We start from the raw sequence: 23,702 nt of genomic DNA on the forward strand, positions 1-23,702 counted from the left end.
GAGGGAGGGTGGGAGGTAAGGAGGGAGGGAGGAAGGCAGGAAGGAGTGGGGGAAGGAAAGCATTCTAGAGATCATACAACCGAAACAGTATGCTGACTTCCTAAAACATAATGTAAATATATAACAAATGTAGGGACTCTTCAGTTGTACTAATAACATACAGAACACTAATTCTGCCACAGTATTAGAATGATTCTTGCTGTGTAATTCTATAATTTAGTCTCTGAAAAAATACAGGTTATAGTCATGTATGTATGGGGGATGGGAATTTTACACTGGCATTAATTCCATCAAATAAAGAGGATCTGACAGATGATGTGGAGTTGAAAGAAACTCAGATATTCTTAATAATCTTTGTGAAACATGAAAAATGGGGAGATGAGAAAAAAAAAGGGGAGGGCAAAGATCTCTCAGATTGTCTAAAGGAAAAAAGTTATATGCTGGTAACTATAGAGTTGACATCAAACCCCAGTTTAAAAAAATAATAAATATTATAAAGGATCATAGCAAGAATCAGAAGCAAAAGAGCAAATCATGTCACACTTACCTAATTTCCATGTTCAAATAATTTTGGATCACTGGTTTGGTTGGATGGGGGAATACATAAATATACGTTCAGCAAACTATTAAACAAATTAAATTCAGCAAACTATTTAACAAAATTTATTAAATATCCTTGAAGTAAGATGGTAAACTGAGTTTATAGTATTGGTGGGCTCCTAGCTTTACTGTATTCATGTCAATTAACTGTGTAGAGTGTCAACCTAGACAACCAAGGCTTTCATGGAGTACCCCACTGAGGTCTGAACTAAGTGGCTTGAACTAAGTGACAGAAATTCTGGAAGCAGCAAAGCCATCAAGAATAGGTACTATGAAAAATGATTAAGTCAGACTGTGTCAGGCACATATAGAATCATATATCTGATGGAAAAGCAAATCAATTGATTGCACTAACAATTGATATTTACTAAGCTTAAAGTCCTGCATTTAAATAAAAACAAATTATAAAACCATAAATCATGTCTATAGGTGAAGAGTGAAAATATTGGAATTTTAGTTAATAACACAATAAAAGTTTACTATCTTTTTCTATATTTTTGAAATACAAAATCTTTGAAAACTGAAAGTTTTATGTTAAGTTTGTCACCAAAACCTGACCTGAACTAACTTGAGAGTATTTATGGTCTTTATTTATACACTTGTAACAATTAATATTTCTGTAGCAGAATGTCTCAGTAATGAGCTGAGGAGATGATGCTTTACATGAAATATGATATATGGACTGTATCAGATTCCTAAAATCTGAAAAATTCTGAATTTTGAAACAATTTAACCCCAAGAGTTAGAATAAAAGGCTTTAGGATCATATAAGACAGAAGTGTGACCAAATTACTAAAAAACAAAGGAAACTTTGGTCAAAATAAAGGAAGCAACATTCTTCAATTATGGAAAAATGAATGATGACTTAACCTGCTGGGGCAACATGTAAAATATTCTAGCACTATAATCTAAGAAGAATGTTAGATTTACTTGGTATCTAACAAAGTGCTTGGTACACGTTCGACACTAGATAAATATTTGTTGAATGAATGAAAGAATGAGTACAATGCATCATTCAAAAGCACAAATATATCAATTTATCCAAACTCAAAGACTTCTTATCGTGTATTCCCAACCTTTCATTCTGGTTTTAATCCCCAACTTCCAGACTATTTTTTTTTTTTTTCTTTAAAAAGAACCTTTAATAAATGGTCCTGGGAGATAGCCTCATCCACCAGAGGGCAGATAGCAGAAGCAAGAAGAACTACAACCTGCAGCCTGTGGAATGAAAACCACACTCACAGAAAGATAGACAAGATGAAAAGGCAGAGGGCTATGTGCCAGATGAAGGAACAAGATAAAACCCTAGAAAAACAACTAAATGAAATGGAGATAGGCAACCTTCCAGAAAAAGAATTCAGAATAATGAGAGTGAAGATGATCCAGGACCTCGGAAAAAGAATGGAGGCAAAGATCGAGAAGATGCAAGAAATGTTTAAAAAAGATCTAGAATAATTAAAGAACAAACAAACAGAGATGAACAATACAATAATTGAAATGAAAAATACACTAGAAGGAATCAATAGCAGAATAACTGAGGCAGAAGAACAGATAAGTGACCTGGAAGACAGAATGGTGGAATTCACTGCTGTGGAACAGAATAAAGAAAAAAGAATGAAAAGAAATGAAGACAGCCTAAGAGACCTCTGGGACAACATTAAATGCACCAACATTCACATTATAGGGGTCCCAGAAGGAGAAGAGAGAGAGAAAGGACCCAAGAAAATATTTGAACAGATTATAGTCAAAAACTTCCCTAACATGGGAAAGGAAATAGCCACCCAAGTCCAGGAAGTGCAGAGAGTCCCATACAGGATAAACCCAAGGAGAAATACACCGAGACACATAGTAATCAAATTGGCAAAAATTAAAGACAAAGAAAAATTATTGAAAGCAGCAAGGGAAAAATGACAAATAACATACAAAGGAACTCCCATAAGGTTAACAGCTGATTTCTCAGCAGAAACTCTACAAGCCAGAAGGGAGTGGCATGATATATTTAAAGTGATGAAAGGGAAGAACCTACAACCAAGATCACTCTACCAGCAAGGATCTCATTCAGATTCGAAGGAGAAATCAAAAGCTTTACAGACAAGAGAATTCAGCACCACCAAACCAGCTCTACAACAAATGCTAAAGGAACATCTCTAAATGGGAAACACAAGAGATAAAAGGACCTACAAAAACAAACACCAATGTGAATGGATTAAATGCTCCGACCAAAAGGCACAGCCTTGCTGAATGGATCAAAAACAAGACCCACATATATGCTGTCTACAAGAGACCCACTTCAGACCTAGGGACACATACAGACGAAAGTGAGGGGATGGAAAAAGATATTCCATGCAAATGGAAATCAAAAGAAAGCTGGGGTAGCAATACTCATATCAGATAAAATAGACTTTAAAATAAAGAATGTTACAAGAGACAAGGAAGGACACTACGTAATGATAAAGGGATCAATCCAAGAAGAAGATATAACAATTATAAATATATATGCACCCAACGTAGGAGCACCTCAATACAGAAGGCAACTGGTAATAGCTCTAAAAGAGGAAATCAACAGTAACACAATAATAGTGGGGGACTTTAACACCTCACACCAATGGACAGATCATCCAAACAGAAAGTTAATAAGGAAACACAGCTTTAAATAGAGACAATACACAATAGACCAGATCGATTTAATTGATATTTATAGGACATTACATCCAAAAACAGCAGATTACACTTTCTTCTCAAGTGTGCATGGAACATTCTTCAGGATAGATCACATCCTGGGTCACAAATCAAGCTTCAGTAAATTTAAGAAAATTGAAATCATATCAAGAATCTTTTCTGACCACAACACTATGAGATTAGAAATCAATTACAGGGAAAAAAAACGTAAAAAACACAAACACATGGAAAAATAAATAAATAAAAATAATAAATGGTCCTGGGACAGCTTACTATTAACACACACAAGAAAATAATAAAACTAGTTCCTTGCTTTACCTTATTTACAAACATAAATTCCAGATGGACTAAAGGTAAAAATTTTTTAAACTTTCTGAAGACAATACAAAAGAACATCTTTATGACATCAGAGTAGGGAAAGATTAATTAAATAGGACACACAGTATAAACCACAACATCAAGATTGATCAAATGGACACCAAAAGACACTTATCACAGAGTATTGTCAAAAATTTCTCTTCCCCTGGACTTTGAAGGTCATATTTGCCCCTGACTTTCCACAAACCACTGTTCTTGGCTGCCTCAGAGATCTTATTCATGATGCTTCATCTGTGGAAATACCCATTCCACCTAACTTCACCTGATGAATCCCTACTCATTTTCAAAGATAGAAGGCCTGTATTTTTGAAGAAGCATTCTCAAATTCCTCCAGGAAGAGTTAATCTCTCTTCCTCTATACACTCAAGAGTACTTGACACCTACCTATAAATGGCCCAGAGCACATTCTGGAATAAATTTTATTTTTGTATGTATCTTGTTTCCCAAACAAATTTTAGGTTTCTTAAGGGCAAAGGTTATAGTTTGTACCCACTCCCCAGTATCACCTAATGCCATTACTTGTGCATATTTATAATTCAGAAATTATTGAATTAAGTCAAAATTAGTATGAGTGAAAGAAGCCCAAAAAACTAAATTTTAATCATGAGAGTTAAAAGAATACAGAAAGTACTGACAAGAGTGCTGGAACCACTCTCTGTTTTTGCTAATACATCTTTAGTGCTAGCACTATACCCAACACTCAAAAAGATGAAAATTATTGAACAAATGAACTAATGTCTAACTTGGGGGGCAGAAAACTAAGGTAATACATGAAAACAATTTAAAAACCTGTAAAGTAAAAGTCTAGAATATTGAAGAATAGTGTTGTTATATGTTGTTCCAGAAGCAGAACTCTAGATCATGCATTAATTTAAACAGAGGCACAAATTTCATTAAATATAAGAACTTTCTATTAACCACAGTGGTTTGGTAATGAAAGAGGCTGCTTCATAAACCACCTGGTTCTCTCTACTTATGGTCCAAGCAAAGGGTAAATGATCTGTTGGTAATATTCCAGGAATATTTTCTTAAATTGCTTCTCCAAATGGCTGAACTCAGATGTTTATAAAACTACCTCCATCTCATAGAAGTAAGAGCTAAAAATTTAGATGTTTTGGTATTTTAAACACCTAGCTAGAATCATATAACACTAAATATAGCTTGGCACTGAAAAATAAATATTAATCTCATCAGTTATTTCATCCTTAAAAAAAAAACCCCATCAGACCTGAATAACCTAATGTCCTCTGAAGCTGAAATCAATGAAGTTCATGCACTTGTTAAAACAGAATGATGATCACGTTGACGTTTCATCACACAATGAAAAGATTCTGTTATTATTACTAACAGTATTGTGTCTCTGAACCAAACCTGCTCATTGTTGCATATGAAAAGGTTTTAAACTATTTTTCTTATATCGATACAACAGGAAATAGTGCTTATATATTAAAGAAATTATAAAGCTGGAGTAATTCTAGCCAAATTTCCAATAATAAAAAAGCCTCAAAAAGGCTTCCTTGGGACTTCCCCGGTAGCACAGTGGTTAAGACTCTGTGCTCTCAGTACAGGTGTCCCAGGTTCAATCCTGGTCAGGGAACTAGATCCCACATGCATGCTGCAACTATGAGTTCGCATGCCACAAATAAGGAGCCCATGTGCCTCAACTAAGGAGCCTGCGAGCCGCACCTAAGACCTGGCACAACTAACTAAATAAATATTTTTTTTAAAAAGGCTTCCTTGATAGGGAAAATGCATACACATATATGTGTGTATGTATTTTATACATAAGCGTGTGTGTGTATCTCACCATTGCAGATGTCCATAACGCTTTATAACTTTCAAAGCACTTTCACATTTTCAAGAAATTAGATTAAATCAACTTTGAAGGCAGGAAAATACTTATTTATACCTAAAGCAACAGAGGATCTGAGGCATGTACCCCAGGCCTCAATGCTAGTAAATGTTAGCAAGATTTACTAATCCCCACTCTGTCCTCCCCGCTGGGTAAAAAACCTCAGAACAGAATGTGATGCCGTCCAAGTCAAAGGCTGAAGCATTGAGTGTGCTTATTAAAGTATGTGTACAGTGGACCTTAATTTTTATGTTACTTGAAAAGGGCCTCGTGTTAAACTGTGGCTTGAAGACATATTCTAACAATAGATAATCATTTATTAATCACCCTACGTAATAGGAATTTGCATGAGACAATAATAATTCCTTCTTCAGCTGTAATGAGGACTTTAGGTTCTTTTTGATTATTATTTCCCTCCCTTCCTTATACACACCTGAGCGGTCACTATTTTCCTAACACATCCCCACATACAAACCTCATCTCCTTCCTGAGGTCGCATCAAGGACACCCGGTCATACTGCCTCCGCAACAAAGCCCAGAGCGCATCCAGCCGACCCTAAAGGGAAACGTGATCTGTAAATATCTGGGGAATGTGCTCGGCCTCTGCTTGTTAAATAAATGAGCTAAAATGAAGACGGTATAGACTTATTTTCTCCTCTCATTTCTTTCATAAATTTAACGAATAAATAAATAACAAAAATGGAGTTTCTTGTTACTGAGAAATATTCAGTTGTTATAAGGTAAATTGAATGTCTGTTATTTGATATACCTTGGTCCTCCTGCAGATGGTTGCGGGGGCAGGCAGGGAGACTAAAAGGATTACACTTTCTCTAGGAAGTTGCCGTTAAATCCCACAAAGTTTGAACAGTCACCTTAATTGGTGTGTACCACTTTGTCTGAGGAGGCTGGAGTGTGGGTTTGGGTCGAGGTGGTCTGGGCCTAAGGGGCTCCTCTGGTTCTTCAGGAATGGTCACCACAGCATTTTTGGCTTTCTCTAGCCTTGCACCTTCCTCCGTAGATCCTTTATCACCCCAACGAACCTTTAAAACAAAGGGAAATACTGATATCAGACATATAGTGGCCTAGAGGAACAGGCTCTTGTTTAGTTGGTTCTTTGATTCACCACCTCAGAGTCCAAAGATGAGTAGGTATCCTAGCTCCAAATTCCTACTCTTCTGAGATTTAATAGGTTTCTCACCACTCATGTATTTAATATTAAGATCCTAGAAATAAAGATCCTTTATAAAAATTTGGCATCTATTAAATTTGATGCAGCCATTTCTCCATTGTTTCAAATAAGGAGTTAATTAGTGTTTTACATACGAAATGCATGACAGTGTGTAATTCTATTCTCTAATTAGGTATGTTCTCCTTCTAGCTAAAGACATACCTGTATATACTGATGGCACTGGGTGAAATAGATGATAATGATGATGATAATTAGCATTTATTGAATGATTATTATGTGCCAAGCTGCATTTAATCCATACAAAAATGCAATGAGATAGATACTATGTTTTTGCTTCCAGATGAGGAAACCAAGACACAGAGAGGTTAAGTGATGAGCCCAAAGCCACACAGCTAGTAAGCAGCAGGACAGGGATTTGAACATATGTAGTCTGAAGGGTGCAGTAAGTTTCAAATAGGTTTGAATTTTACAAATATATTTTATACAAAGGAGTTAATTTTTCCTTCCAAACTTTCCATCAAGTTTGACTAAGGCAAAAAGTATGATTTAAATTTTAGCCTTTGGAAATAAAATAATTATATATGTTTTTCTCAACTTTTTGTAAAGTAGCTCTCAGTCTTTATTTCCTCTACTCATATGCGTATGGTTATTTGACATATCAATTTTTCATTGAGGAAGACAAATCTGAAAAGACTCTGCTTTGAAGAGAAAAATTCAGGGACACCAAGGAATTCCACAAATTTGGGAGGATTCCTTTCTGTGAAAAACCTAGACATTGAAAACAAAAAGGTCAAATGATGTTTTCTTTACTTTTCAATGAAAATTGGCTACATTTTAGCCAAATTTTTTCATGCGTGGGCATGTGAAGAAGTTGTGGCTCCTGGAGAAAGGCTTTGTCCAACCAGGAACAGTAGAGAAGTCTAAAAACCAAGAACGTTATCAAAGAAGACAAAGATAAGTGAAGCTCTAAAAATAATCAGGAAGGCCTGTCCAGGGCACACAGTGGCTCACCAGAGTTGAATAATTTCTACAAAGAAAAAATGATTAAATGCTTTTTAAAAGCATTTTAATGACCTGAATTAGTGGGTAGGAATACAGATGACTACTGTTCATAGAAAGATCTATGCACAGCTTTTTGATAAGGCTTACTTAGATGTTTTTACCTTTTTTTTACTACAATTTTAGAGTAGGTTTTCAATTTCAAGTGGACTCTGTTGAGTCATTAAAATGTATCTGTATCTTTCAGTGTTATCAGTGGTACTAGAATGTTCTTTATGAGGTCGTTAAAATTGTTTTAAATACCATTAAACCTTTAGAACTAGATAGTTGGCTTTTTTCCAGAGAAATGACCTTCTCTTTCAAATCACAGTGCCTTCACCTAGATAAACTAAAACTTTAAAAATCTTTAGATATATCTAAATTGAACTAAGAAACTCTAAAACCAGGACACATCTCCTGCAGTTGTAAAGTCTCAAATTTAAGGGAAAAAATAAAAAACAAATGAAGATACATAGTCAAATAAACATATGAGTATCATAACAGAGAGAAGTAATTCAGAGTAGAAATATAAGTAGGTAAAATTTAGATCCATTCAGAAATGATGGATTTTTAACTTAGATTTTAACTAGCCCAGCCTTCACAGTTGATATTCTAGAGGTAATGGTACTCATATTCTTCCTCCAAGTATCATTGTACCATTCTCAGATAAAGAACACAAAGACAGTTGAACTAGAGTTCTGACCCAACATTGCATTTCTAAATGTATGATACATAGTTGCTGAGGTATAAAGGAAATGCATTAAATAAATCCATTAGTGTTAGTTCATGAAGTAGCTGTTTTATCATTATTATCACCATCACCACAGATAATACAACAATCAATTCTCACTCAATCTCACTCAAACTAGGAAACAGTTTATATAGAGTTTTCCTAAAACTCTTAAAAGCAAATAAATATATATATATATATATACACTTATATGTATAAATTTTAATATTTTAGTTTGACCACATTGAGATAGTCAAAAAGGATAAAAGAATAACAAGAATGGATTGCTAAAGGCAGCCTTAACAGAATTAATATATCTGACTTTTTACTATTTAAAAAGAAGTGCAAGCTTGATAGCTAAATTCTTCCAATTCTACTTGGCTTTCATGATAAACAATGAAATTCCATAATTTCCACAGCATATTTAGAGATTGTATCATAAAGGAGCAATTTCAGAATTGAGAAAAGAAACAAAAACAGTTTCACGTGGAACTGGCAGAAACACACATTTGAAGCCATTAGGTATTGTGGATCAGTTGTGCTAACAGCTGTTACTAACATCAGCTCAGTTCCAGCTTTCTGCAAACTGTGATTATAATAGTGTTTAAATATTTAGGAGGAAGAAAAAATTTCTAAGTAAAATCCCTATACTGGCTTAAAACAACATTGAGTTATGAAGATTTATTCTTTAATTCAGATGTGCTCATAATTTCTATAATTCCTTTCACTTTCCCCAGTTTAAACTGGGGAATTTTTTTAAGGAAAATACTTTTCAGGTTTGAATAGGCATTGTTTTAAAACAAGTTATGTTTTCTATTTTTCCTCTCCAAGTTTAAATTAGTTGATGTTTGAAAAAGTCTAAAGGCACTAAATTCTTAGTTTAATTTTTCTTTGTTGTTTTTGGCCTCACTGTGTGGCATATGGGATCCTATTTCCCCGACCAGGGATTGAACCTGTGCCCCTTGTGGTGAAAACATGAAGTTTTAATCACTGTACTGCCAGGGAAGTCCCTCAGTTTATTTTTTATTGCATATTTTTACATACTGTGTTTCCCCTTTGTGAAGACAACATTTACTTTCTCATTTTTTTCTTCATTCTCATTCCCATTTCCATTTCGTTGATGGAGTACTACATAAAACGTAGCCAAAATTATCCATGGCTAAAATGAACTCTGATTTATTAAAAGTGGGTTGGTCCTTCTCATAAATTTTCTTCAGCTAAAAAGCTAGGGCAATATAACTTCACATTAATTAACAGTCAAAAACTAAAACACAAATAAATAAATTTCAATTAAATTTGAATTAAATTAAATTAAATTTTACATTTAAGTAAAAGAGTCAGTAACTCTTAAAACATGAAATGTGAGTTACTCAAGAATGTCCATGGGCCCTTGGCTTTCCTGACCATATTCCAATAATATGCCTTTTAACTCAGAACCCATTCAGTAGCTCATGCATAAACTTTTCTATTCTGTAGAAAGAGATCTTAATCTTCGGAACATGGAATATTGGAGTAACAAAAACCTGCCACAATTCCTCGTGTTTTTAGCAAGAACTAATATATCTGAATCTCATTGTCATGTGGTATTTTATATGTGTGGATTTCAATATGGAATTAAGTTTATTATTCTGAATATAAATTAGTACATGCTCACTGTCAAATAAGTTGGGAACAAACAGGGAAATATATAACACAAATTGAAAATCACTCCATTCAGAGAAAGCTACTAACATGTTGTGCTATTTCCTGTCAAACCCTTTTCCCCCTGCATACATCTTTTTATACACACATTTTGGAACGAGACTAAATAAACTAAAAATAAGCTATGACAGATCATATTTGGATTTTCATATGTAATGATTTTATTTACAATTGTATTTTTTAATACGTAGGGACATCCAGTCCACACTCTCCCCAACCTCTCCAATCCTAGAATGACACAACAAAGGCAAATGAAAGGAAAATGACCTTCCTTCCATGTCAAGCAACAAGAGCTAGCCTCACCATGTTCCCTTGTACTGCTTGATATTCCCAATTACCCACCTGCAAACACAGAAGCAATATTTTTTTCAAAAGACAAATGTAGTAAGTTCTGGCACCTGCCTTTTTCATGGCTTATTGGCAATGAGGTACCTGTCTCAGAAGATATCAGCAATAAAGTGGCAAGCTCTTAGGAAAATGTGCATTATTTTAAGATCTAATGTGGTCAAGAAAATGAGAATCACTATCAGATAACCACTTTAGTAATGACAGTCATTTAAGTAAGTCTGGGCTTCTTTTGAAGAGTACTGAAATTTATGTTGAAAATGGGAAATTCTCCTTGAAAATCTGAATTTTATTGAAATGTATAAAAAGAGAAAATTGTGGGACTTCCCTGGTGGTCCAGTGGTTAAGACTCCACGTTTCCACTGCAGGGGGCATGGGTTTGATCCTTGGTAGGGGAACTAAGATCCTGCATGCCACATGGCACAACAAAAAAAAAAAAAAAAAAAAAAAAAAAAAAGAAAGAAAAGAAAATTGCAACAGTTGTGAGGTTGTTAATTAGCTTATTGATTTTTGCTGGCAGTAATGGGACAAAGCAGATATGACAGTAGGAGACATGCAATGATTGCAAAACACTTAAAAATTCTTTCTTATTGAGAAATAAAATTAAAGAATAACTAATAAGAAAGAAATGCCAGGATCTGTGTTTAATAATAATGTCACCATATCAATGAGAAAATTCTTCCAATTTCTCCTTCGGGTGGGATGTTGGCCTATCTATACTGTTGTTAAGGGCTCAGGGCTGACAGTGCCTGCTTATTATTAATTAATCCATCACTTTGAAAAATACTTCTGTAGTGGTAAGAAGACCTCATTTCATCTTTAAGATATAATATTTAAGTTTAATTTTAGTCCACATGTTTTGCCAGTCTAAAAATTTAATAGTCTATAAATGATATTTAATATTAATTATGATTATTCATAAGTGGTAACTAAAACCTGTAAAAAAAAAGCCTTAAATGTACTTCATCTACATTTGTGATAGGGTCTTATCCATGATATTGAATATTTTAATATTTTTCTCCTCAAATAGTACTTAACTATTGGATCTTTTCAAAGACAAGCATTGTTGCAACTTTAAGTATCTGGCTTCTTCAAAGTTCATGTTCTCTGTAGGAATTTTTTCCAAAATAGTAAAAAAAAAAAAACCCTAATTTTGTTTTGCCCTTTAGAATTCAGAAATCTTATCAATGTAGTTCTTTGACTAATGAAGTCAGTTCTTCTTGAATAGTTTTGAAATGGCTAGGATTATTCCATAGAAAAAAAATTTGTCCAAAAAAGACCTAGTATTAAGTAAAAATGGATGATATTAGGATACTGAGTTGTGAAAAGTACAGTTTCCACGGCTTGATAGTTCTAAAACTACATATTCCACATTAGCAGCTTCTAATTTTTTTTCAAGATACCAACCTCCATTCTTTTAATTCCTCCAACCCCTCGACCACCATAATAAGAAGCATCCACAGTTGGCCATTTCTTGGTAGGCAGAGGTTCTTCTTCCTCCTATGTGGATACAAGTTTTTAAAACTGAGTTTAATTAATTTCTTAAAATATTTCTTAGTCAGAACCAACTCACATTTAAATATTTTTCCGAATAATGACACTGATATGGACAAAATATAGTAAAAATTACATAAAGCACATGTGGATGTACTTATGCTTATGTGCATAAATTTCAAGTGAGGTTCTACAGAATATGAGGACTCCTTCCATTCCACAATTTGAGGAATCTACCTTATTTCACTAGGCTACCAGAAGTTGCTCCTTAACTATGAGCATCATTTGTTTTTCCAGATTTATTCATCACTTCATAGTTAAGAAGATAAAACATTAAAATTAGGACCGCATTTCAATGATCATTTAAAGCCTCAATGTATGTGTAAATTTAAACTCTGCGAAATTTGTACTGAAAAGATAGGTAGTTAAGAAGCTTTGAAAATGCACACCATATTTTCTGTTGCTAACACAATTTTGGCTAACAGAGTAATGTAAAAGTAATAATCATTTTGAAGAAAGTAATACTATCTTTAAGCTGCCAGCTTGGATCTTCCAACTTTTTGTAAATAAGACAAGTGACAGCAGAACTATTGATATATTGCTATAAAAAGTAAATTAAATCTCTATGTACTATTGATCCTGATGGCTAGTCTACGTTTATCAATGTGTGAAGGTCCCGTTCCTCTAGCACATGAAAGAAATCATGAGAAGACAAAATATAATTGATTTTCATAACTTCAAAAGTCAATACATAGGTATCACAGTTATCTAATAACAATGTAATTGATCAAATTAGGGATAATATCTAAATACACCCACATCACTTATTAGGCACTCATTTACCTCTTTTGGTGCAGAGGGTGGTGGTGGAGGAGGATCCTTGATAACCTGTACCAAAAAACATAAAACCAAAAAAACAATCAAATGCAGAAACTTCAGTGGCACAGGGAGGAGACAGAAAGGATGTATAAAAATAATTAGATTAGTAAAATACTGTGGTGGCACCAAAGATGTCCCAGATGAAGCTAGCCTCCCAAAACATATGCCTCCCTTTTGAACTTGGGCTTGTTTGTAACTAGCTTTGGACTAACTAGCAACTACTAGGTTTTCTTTGACTAACTAACTAGCTAACTAGCACATTCATTAATTTTATCTTTATGATATAGATATAGCTTCAGTTTTCAGGTAAATAACAAGAGCAAAAATTGTCAAATACCTTGCACTAAGTGGCTCTTCTAATGCAAACATTTTTCACTAGATTACAGTATGTCCACTCAAATGGAGTAGGAATTTACTGTCTTCCTGCTATGATTCACTGACTGTTTCATAAATTGACAATACAAAGTTAGCTTGCTTTGAATGAGATAATAGAGAAATTAACATACTCTCTTACCCCACCTTTTAACCTAGAAACAAATCAACCTCTTAGCTGAGAGTTCTTTCCTGTGAATCGTTACTCAATATATTATTTCATGAAATTTGATGTGGTTAATTCTTTATGTGAGAGGAATACAGACTGAGATCAAATTTAAATGACCTTTACTGGTACTGGGGTATCTGGACTTTCATACCATCATGATAGAAAATTACTGACCAAGGGCCAGTAGTGTCTGATAATTCGAGTACACATCCAAGTCTCTATACTAAGAAGAAAAACTGTTTGAAAATATAACTGCCTCACTTCATCTAAAGTCAAATGTTTCAATTATCTCATTAAAGTTTTAAAATTTTAAAACAATAGTAACTCTGAAAATGAATATCATCAAAGAATTATTACTACTGTTCAGGTATATTCCTATTATCATGAATATGTTTTTTAAAGACTGCATATATTTTAAAGATATATACTGAAATATTTCCAGATTAAATGATATAATTCTGATATTTTCATCAAAATAATTTTGGGTGGGGAAGTAAAGAGGTTATATATGAAATACATTTAGCCATAAATTGAGAATCATTGAAACTAAGTAGACATGGGAGATTCATTATTTCACTCTTTCTTTTTGTATATGTTTGAAATTTTTCATAATGAAAGTTTTTTTTGTTGTTACTGATAATGTTTAGTGAATTGACTCATAATTTTCTTCATATATATTACTTTCATCCTCAAATTTTAGTTTAGATCTAAATCTCAGGAAAAAATGCAAACAGTAACTGCAATTACATAGATATAACTGGACAGTAATTTAATCTGAATGAATCTTGAACTAGCTCATTGTAGCATTCAAACTTTTGAATGCTACAAGAAATGCTGTTATTTCTATTTAACCCTTCTGTTTAATTCAATTTTGTCTTACCAATAAACATAAAATCCCAGTTCTTTTTACTAATATTGAAGGATAGAAATCTGTGAAGTTTTACATTTAGCCCAGAAACAAATGCCAGGAGAGGATAAAGATTTAAAATAATACTGTGGTAAAATAAAATAGAGGTTATCAAGCTACAGGTGCATTTCCTTTATAAAAAGGAAGCACTCATATTATCAACATGCACGTCCAATATCAATCAATGAAAACCAGATCTATCAATATTTCACAGTCAACAGGGTCAAAACCAACCTAATAAGCTTCATTTAAGAGCCAACTCTTCTTCCTATCTTCCTTGTTTCTTTCAAGTAAATCACTCTCTCCTTAAAGTTGCAGCCTTAAAATTTTCTCATAATCTATAATTTATTCTCACTTCTAAATGATTTCACCAAATCATTTACCATGTTCAAAAGATTCTTTGAAATATTCTTCTCTCTCTCTCCCTCTTCTTGTTCTATCTTTTCCTCTTTTCTTCCTCCCTACCATGAATTCCCCCAATCCTCCCAAAGCAGATCAGGTTACCTTAATATGTACAGATGCCTATTTGTTCTCCCCTAGCATTGGTCACAATTGATCATTTTCTCTAACTCCAAAACACTGTAACTTCTAAGAGGATGGATTTTATGTCTGCTTTGTTCCTCACTGTAGTCCCAGTACTTAGTAGAGTGTCTAGCACAAAGGAAGCAAAGAAGGGAAGTTAGGAAGAGAGAAAAAGGAAGAAAGTGGGAAAGAGAAAAAAAAGATAGAGGAAGGGTTAAAGGGAGAGGAGGAGGAAGGAAGGAAGATCATGGGAAGAAGGAAGGATTCTTTGCATTCCATTCCTACTATCACTACCTAAAATCATGAACTCAAGATCTCTGGACCTTAAAAATATCTAGTACAATATTTTTCAACTTCTCCAATACACATCCAACCAAAACTTCATTTTTCTGAAAAATTCCCACCTAGCTGTAGTCCAACTATGTTTGAATTCCTGCAATAAAGAGAAATTCACAACTTCACAAAGCAATTTATTCCATTGGCAAGGAACTCACATCATTTGAAAAATTTTCCCCCCAAAGAAGCCAAAGCCTCCTTCTCTGTAGTTTCCACACTTTAGTCCTGATCCTAGAGTGTGGAAACACATGCATACACACAACTATTTTTAATCCCAGAAAAGAGCAGTTCCTATTTTTGAATACTTGGATAATAACCATATATCTATTGAACTCACACATCTGGAAGCGAAACATCACAACCGTTTTTTGTGTAACGGTCTGAGTTATTGGGTCATTTTGGTCAGTTTCTTTAGTATATATTCACTTGAACAATATCTCAAAATGTGGTTTCCAGAACTGATAAATAACATTTTAAGTGTGGCCGATCCATTATAATTAAATGCATGGTGCTCAGGCAAAACAGATGCACCCGAGCAATCCTCACTTTGATTCTATGCATTTTAACTAATAACATATTGATAACATTGATTGATAGTCTATAATTACCATAGCTTTATTTTGACATCAATGTCTACATGCTTTATTTGTAGCTAAATTAGACCTCTAGCTTGTTCCTCTATCTCTAACTCACCCTTCATTCTAACCTATGTAGCCAGGTCACTATTTTTCTAATAGAAGCTCAATTGATGGTTTCTCTAGTCAAAATGGATCAAAGGTTCCAGTGGCCACAACTGAACTCGAAGAATTACTGAATTTTGGGAAGAAGCTTACCACTCAGTTTTACAAACTAACATAAAGTGCTCTCCAGAGTTCTCTCACTAGAAAAAGCCCAAGGTACATCCTTCATTCCACTAAGTCTGAGTATAATGTACTCGAACTCATTTTGATTTCCTTGTGAGGATCTCAAATTTACTCTACTTATTACGTGTACATCTTGTACTGATATATAAATTTCTGAGGACTTAAATAGTATCCCCAACCCTGTTCTATGTTATATCTCCTAAGAACTACTGAAATCCCCCTCCATAACACTTCCTTTTTCATGTCATATTTATCATGCTGATTATCCTGCACAGCATCCAGTTTTAGCATTAATATGGGTAAACTGAGTCTCAGTTTCAAATCCTCATATGACCACTGGTGACAAACTCACAGCAGGATAATGAGAGGCATCGTTGCCTTCTTTATCAGAGACTCTTTATCTGTTATCATAAGCCACAACCTGGAAAATGCAAACTCCCTTTTCAGTACATCTACATGAGCCACCTCTTGAATTGTCATTGTTCAAATGCCTCAGCACGGTATAGTTCGACCCTAACACCCTATGTACAAACATCCCTGCACGTGTATCTCTAACTCCAGGCTGACTGAAGATCCCTTTGCTACCCCCCAAAAAATGACCATTTCCATATTAAGTCCCATCCAGCCGTTACAGAGTAGTCTATCAACTTTCTATCGCTTTATCTAGAAGCTTTAAAACTTCGAACAATATACGTGCTGCACAGTTGAACAATTCATGCTTCATCAGTTTGGGTTTGTATGTTTATTTTGGAATTTTTCAATTACCCCTCAAAACTGTAGATTTCTTAGGGGCAATATCATTTCTCCCTCTTTGAAAATATCACAGCACCTAATAAAGTGCTCTGCAAACAACAGATACTAAAAATATGATTGAAAGTGAGCTGAAAAAACTAGCTGAGAATGTTCGCAAAGGCTCATAGCCAACCTCTAAATTTATAAGAAAAATACAGAGGGAAAAAAAAGATATAAATGATAACCAATAGAGAAAGATTTCCATGAAACTAAAATATTGCTAGTTCCAAAGAAAATGAAGTATCAAATTTCTCTTTCAACCAGTAAAGTCAGAGAGCTAATGAACTCAAAGACAGATGGGAAAATGTAAGACCATGCTAAGTTTATTCATCTGGGAAATAAATTTGATTCACTGTAGGCCCTTTCCAAAATGAAAACTCTAATAGAATGATAAAACAAAATACATATCACAATATTTCCACCAAGTCTTTTTCTCCTATGCCTTTACATAATTAAGTAGGCCATATGTCTACATACATTTGTATTCACCTTATTCCAGAAATGAACTTTAGGGTTTGTTTTTCCAATAATGTGTAATTAATCTTATGTATGACTAAATGCATTGCTTCTTATAAATTTAAATTGATTTTGAAATCCTGGCAAGTATATTTTCTACATCGTTAACAATGAAAACAAAACCCTTAATACTATACATAAATCAAATTTTGACCTAGTAGATTAAGAGATACCACCACCACAACAACAAATCATAGCACTTTCAGAAACTGAAGCAGAGCAAAGGCTCATCTGTGTGCCGTTAATACTATCAACAATAATGACATTTATTCGTGCTGCCATATGCCACGCACTCTATATTTCTCTCATTTTCATAATAATCCTATGCAGTTACTATGCTTATTTTAAATACAAGGAGAGGGAGGCCTGAATTCAGTAACTTGTCCAAGGATACACAAAGGGAAAACATTAGAATTAGTATTTAAACTGGTCCATCTTCCTCTAAACTCTGGGTTCAACTTCCTCTGCCACATGACATCCTTTTAAAATAAGGTTTGGATTGCAAAGGGAAAGGGTGCAGGAGAAAAGGCTTAAGATGTGTTGAGAGTTTATTACTTGCTGGGATGCATGCATGGATGGATGGTTAAATAGATGGATGGATAGACATATAGATGGATAGATGGATACAGATAGACAGATATAGATCAATATTTATGGTAACTGTGTGAGATAGATGTTATCATCTCCATTTTATAGGGACATAACATATTCATTCATATGACCACCATCATTGCCCTAGAAATGTTGGAAAAGGAAATAAGTTTTGTGTGTGTGTGTGATGTTTCAAAATGCTCCCTCTCTCCATTCTACCACACAGCTTCATAAGTAACAAAGGAGAGTGAAAATAATCTGAAACCGTTCAGCCCCAAAGCCAAAAATGGCAAAAGTCTGTGTCCACTGATATTTCTACATTTCAGTAAAATTAGTGCAGGAGAAAAGGAAACCTGACTGTTGGTCCAAATACATTAAAAATAACAGTCATGAGAATCCCATTCTTGTATTAAATAGTGCAAGAACACATTCATCTTTGAAAAGGATGTATTCATAAGCACCATATTTTATGAGAATTTGCAGATTTTAAAAGGCATAATATTGCCTAGTTGCCAGGATTTTTTCCACTTAGCATCCTTCAGCTCGGTATTGAAGATTCTGGAAAACACTTTCACCACTTTGTGAACCATATGCAGACTTTGATTCTTCTCCAAGTTTTTTTTTCGTTTGTTATTATCATCATCAGGGAGGATTACATCTCATCTACTTAGCTGTTAGAATGAAGATTTCAGTTTGGAGGAGAGCCGATTTCTTAAATAAAAAAAAAAAGTTAGCTGCTTCAGGCAACAGTCCTTTTGATCTGCTCATTAACACTTTTCAAATGTTCGAGTGATGTGGGCATTCTTTGAGCTAGAAAATGTCAGTACAGGAGCCTGCAGCCAGCTTGATGCAATCATATGTTCCAATATTCAGAAAAGAGTGAAAAGAACTGTCAACAGTGAACTGCCTTGGATTAAAAAAAAAAAAGATACTGTATAACGACTGCAAATCAAGTAGTATTTCAGAACCAATTCTTGCCAGTGACAGAAACAAATGCCCAATTTATCAGCAATGTCATCTAAGCGCCTAAGAGCCCACAGACTTAGACAAATCATTCTTAGTGTTTACAAAACCTTGTTTAAAATATATGTAGGATTTCCTTTCATTCTTCCCTTTCTTTTTGATAAAATCAGAGAGCAAGTGTAGTGCCTTTCCTCTCATGAATACAAAATTCTCTGACATAAGTATTTGGGAAGCCCTTTTCTGAATCCCACAAAGTTAGGTGCTTTCAACATCCAGACCAAGATATAGTCGAGGTTATCTCACTTCCCTTTCCTTTCCTCCTTGACAGACTCATCAATGTTCAAAGAGTCTGCTTTGAACAAATAAATAGCTACTTGGAAGTCTGGACAATAAATATAATTTTAAAGGCCAAATGAGGACTAGGGAGAACAGTGTGAGTTAAGTAAAGGTGCTGCTGTCAAAGCAAATAAACTAAGACCAGGAAGGGTTTGATACCATGTTTTGTAAATGATGCTCTGTTGGAAAACATCACCATGGAAGCAACAAGTACTAACAACACACTCTATTTCAAGGAGGCAACCAAATATAAATCATTTTAACTAATGGTGCAAGGAAGGCATATTTAAATTTTAAATTACTTCTGTTTTATTGTGCATTCTAAAAAAAAATCAGGCTGCTCTTAAAGTAACTCAATAAAGGCACCAACAGCCCTCCTCAACAATAAAAAACAAGTGCAGTGTAGAAGCATTATTACTATTTGGAAAGAACAGCACAGCTGTTGCTGGCTAAGAAAATGATTCCATAGAACTCCAGTCAGATATATCCTCATCACGAAAGCTCAACTTACTTAATAAGAAAATTGGGCTTTAAAAAGATAACTTTTTTAATGTTTTTTTTTTAAATTAAGATTTATGAGATCTTTCTGTAATGTCTTAAATGCACTAAGGAAAAATGAGCTTGCAATTTTCCCTTGTGGATGGAGAACTTTGGCCAAGGACACTAGATCAAAGTGAACATTTATCATTTCCAGCATATTTAGACATTTATTTGCAGCTGGATAACATACTCTAATTGACAACACTCCAGAAAGTCTTTGTTTGCCACGTCATTAGCCTTACATCTGTAATTCTGGAGAATGTCTGGTTCCTCCAAATGATGCAACTATAGGACTGTCAGTTCTGCCATCCTGAGAGTAAAACAGATCTGCCATAAACTCAACATACATTCTAAGCTAACAATGATGAAAAGAGCTGTATTTTCTGATATCTCACTCATGATTCAGTACATGATTTTTTTAACCGTTCTTACCCCCTTTTTTAATTTAAGGGAAAAGGAAGGATGCTGCTGATGTTTGTTATAGAGAAGTGGTTAAAGGATGGATGTGAGGATACTCAATGAGCAGGGTACAGACTCGTAAACAGATGGTGAGAAATAACTTCACACAAAAATGAAAACTTTCCCCCTTAGGGAATAGTTTGCAAACTCAACACACTCTGTAATTCACTAATGGTAGCACCTAAAATTCCAGCTTTGCATAGGGTTCTATTATTATTATCATCAGATAAAGTTCTCCAAATATCACTGGTTTAGATCCTATTTGTCATGGAAAACCTAGGTACACAGAGGACACAATTCTGCAATATTTAAAATGATATCATCTCTCTCCTTTATCCTTGAAATTACTCATTAAAATGAACTGAAAGATTGAAAATTTTTAAATAGTCTCATATTAAAAGCATCGTTGGTGGCCAGATATTCTATTGCAGGGGCGTTTTTCTAACCTTTTTTATTCTATGTCCCTCTTTGGCAATCTGGTGAACCTATGAACCCTTTCCCAGAATAAATAAGCTAAATTAAAATACACAGGATTAAAAGGAATCCAACTGTATTGAAATATAACTGTAAAAATCTATTTTTAAAAGCAAGAAACCAAATCTGTGATACAGAAATACTATGTGCTTCTTTATTAATTCATTAAATTATGAAATATAATAGTAGGTCTAGGAACTATCATAATTTTTTGAAGTATAATTGACTTAAAATAGTATATTAGTTTCAGGTGTACAGCACAGTGATTCAATATTTTTATACCATACACACTTATAACAATATTATAGACTATTTTATCTGTGCTGTATATTACATCCCCATGACTAATTTATTTTATAACTTGTAGTTTGAACCTCTTAATCCCCTTCTCCTATTTCACTCATCACCCCTGCTCTCTCCTCTGGCAACCACTAGTTTGTTCTCTGTACCTGTGTCTGTTTCTGTTTTGCTATATTTGTTCCTTTGTTTTTAGGTTGCACATATAAGTGAAGACATACGGTATTTGTCTTCGTCTGTCATAATCTTGAAGTAGTGATATGTATCTGAATATGAATGGGATTGTTCTGGCCTCTTACAGCAAATAACAAGCACCCTGAGAAAGCTGACCATGGAGCTTTGCTGTCAATAGGTTCTAATAACATATATAAGTTGGATACTTCTGAAAATTAGAAACCTGTTTCTTCGACAAATCCCTGGTCACTCTGAAACAGTGAGTAAATTCTACTCAGTCTATAAAGCGTTGCATATTTACTTTACAGTTACCCAAAACAAAACAGAATGGTAATTCTAATTTTAAAGAATGCATATTGGTTTTAATTGTCGTGGAACCATCTACCATCTTAAAACCTCTTGTACTTCATAAACCGTTTTTGTAATGAGTTGAACTAGAAACATATTACATGTGAATTCCCCAAATCAAGAGCCCTGAGCAGTGATTCTCAACCCTGGCAATTATCAGAATCATTTAGGAAATCTATTAGTTTCTTAAAGCAGCTACAACAAATTACCACCAACTTAGTGGTTTAAAACAACAGAAATTTATTTTCTTACAGTTCTGGATGCCAGGAGTCCAAACAGAGTCTTACAAAGCTAAAATCAGGTGTTAGAAGAGCTGATTGTTTCTTCAAGAGCCAGGGGAGTATCTGCTCCTTGCCCCTCCCAGCTTCTGGTGACTGTCAGCATTCCCTGCCTAGAAGGTACATCACTTCAATCTCTGCCTCCATGGTCACACTGCCTTTTCCCCTTCTGTGGTCTTATCTCCTCTGCCTCCCTCTTATAACGACACTTGTGATGGCATTTAGAGCCATCTAGGTCATCCTAGATAATCTCCCTATTTCAAGATCCTTAATTTAATCATAACTGCAAAGTCCCTTTTGCCATGTAAGATAACATTCACAGTTTCCAGGAATTAAGACCTGGATATATTTAGGGATCATTATTGAGCTTAACAGAGGGGCTTTCCTAAACCATACTGATCCCTGGAGATGTCTCACCCAACCACCCTTTCCCTTCAGAGAGAGGCACTACCAATGGAAATCTGACAGCTACTACTCTGAGAGCCTTCCAGTTATCAGGAACAGAAAAACACCTGAGAACCACTGCTTAAGCTATAAGTAACACTGTCATCTCTGAGTCATTAATTAAATATCTGTGAACTTTTAATCGCTGAACAATGAATGGTTAAATTATATCATAAGATATTTTTTTAAAAATATGAAATGATTGAATGAAGAATGTGTGACAGATATTGGTGCCTCCGTTCAGGGTTTTTTTCCCAGTATTTCTATCTTGATAAGAGCTCCTGAGCATATGATTCCCAAAGAGGTGATTGCTGACATAATCTAAATGTGCCTGAAAACAGACATTATAAGCTGTTTAATCATGTTTTAGTTGAAAGGTTAAATATTTGGCCCTAGTACTTAAAAGACAATCAAACCAAAGAAATTTGTAAAACACCAAGCTGAAATAAATACATTTCCTTTCCCATGAAAAAGTAATATGACTGATAATGATAAAGTGCAAAATGATCCCTAATAATTTAATGCTGCTTAAAAATTGTTAAGCTACAGAAATATAGATCAATGGAACAGGATAGAAAGTCCAGAGATAAACCCAAGCACCTATGGTCAACTAATCTATGACAAAGGAGGAAAGAATATACAATGAAGAAAAGACAGTCTCTTCAATAAGTGGTGCTGGGAAAACTGGACAGCTACACGTAAAAGAATATAATTAGAACACTCCCTAACACCATACACAAAAATAAACTCAAAATGGATTAAAGACCTAAATGTAAGGCCAGACACTATCAAACTATTAGAGGAAAACATAGGAAGAACACTCTTGGACAAAAATCACAGCAAGATCTTTTTTGACCCACCTCCTAGAGTAATGGAAATAAAAACAAAAATAAACAAATGGGACCTAATGAAAAAAGCTTCTGCACAGCAAAGGGAACTGTAAACAAGATGAAAAGACAACCCTCAATACTTTCTCCTTAGAATGGGAGAAAATAATGGCAAATGACTCAATTTACAAAGGATTAATCTCTGAAATATAGAAACAGCTCATACAGCTCAATATTAAAAAAAGCAAACAACCCAATCCAAAAATGGGTGGAAGACCTAAACAGACATTTGTCCAAAGAAGACATACAGATGGCCAAGTGGCACATGAAAAGCTGCTTGACATCACTATTATTAGAGCAATGCAAATCAAAACTACAATGAGGTATCACCTCACACCGGTCAGTATGGCCATCATAAAAAAATCTACCAAAAAAAGAAAAAAAAAAAAGAAATGAAAGAGGAGACATCAAGACAGATTCCACAGATATTAACATTATAATAAAAGAATATTATAAACAATTTTATGCCTACAAATTTGATAACAGATTAAATGGATCAATTCTTTGACAGATGCAATGTGCCAAAACTCACACAGGAAGAAGTAGGTG

At 34.3% G+C, this 23,702-nt stretch overlaps 1 protein-coding gene across 2 annotated transcripts in view; it reads right to left on the bottom strand.

Moving 5' to 3' along the window:
• The window catches only part of ANTXR2 (ANTXR cell adhesion molecule 2), a 153,362-nt gene that overhangs the window by 53,242 nt on the left and 76,418 nt on the right, over positions 1-23,702 (bottom strand). The window contains exons 13-16 of one of the 2 annotated variants that reach the window (XM_024754074.1): positions 12,850-12,894; positions 11,920-12,012; positions 6,382-6,549; positions 5,985-6,065 (exon numbers count right to left, since the gene is read on the bottom strand). In XM_024754074.1, coding sequence (XP_024609842.1) covers positions 5,985-6,065; positions 6,382-6,549; positions 11,920-12,012; positions 12,850-12,894 — 387 coding nt within the window. Of the gene's footprint in view, positions 1-5,900; positions 6,066-6,381; positions 6,550-11,919; positions 12,013-12,849; positions 12,895-23,702 lie in introns of those variants that run through there. The other variant, XM_024754073.1, reaches the window with a different exon arrangement.

The sequence above is a fragment of the Neophocaena asiaeorientalis genome, unplaced genomic scaffold (genome assembly GCF_003031525.2).
Source record: "Neophocaena asiaeorientalis asiaeorientalis breed wild unplaced genomic scaffold, Neophocaena_asiaeorientalis_V1.1 scaffold148, whole genome shotgun sequence".
Classification (NCBI taxonomy): Eukaryota; Metazoa; Chordata; class Mammalia; order Artiodactyla; family Phocoenidae; genus Neophocaena; species Neophocaena asiaeorientalis.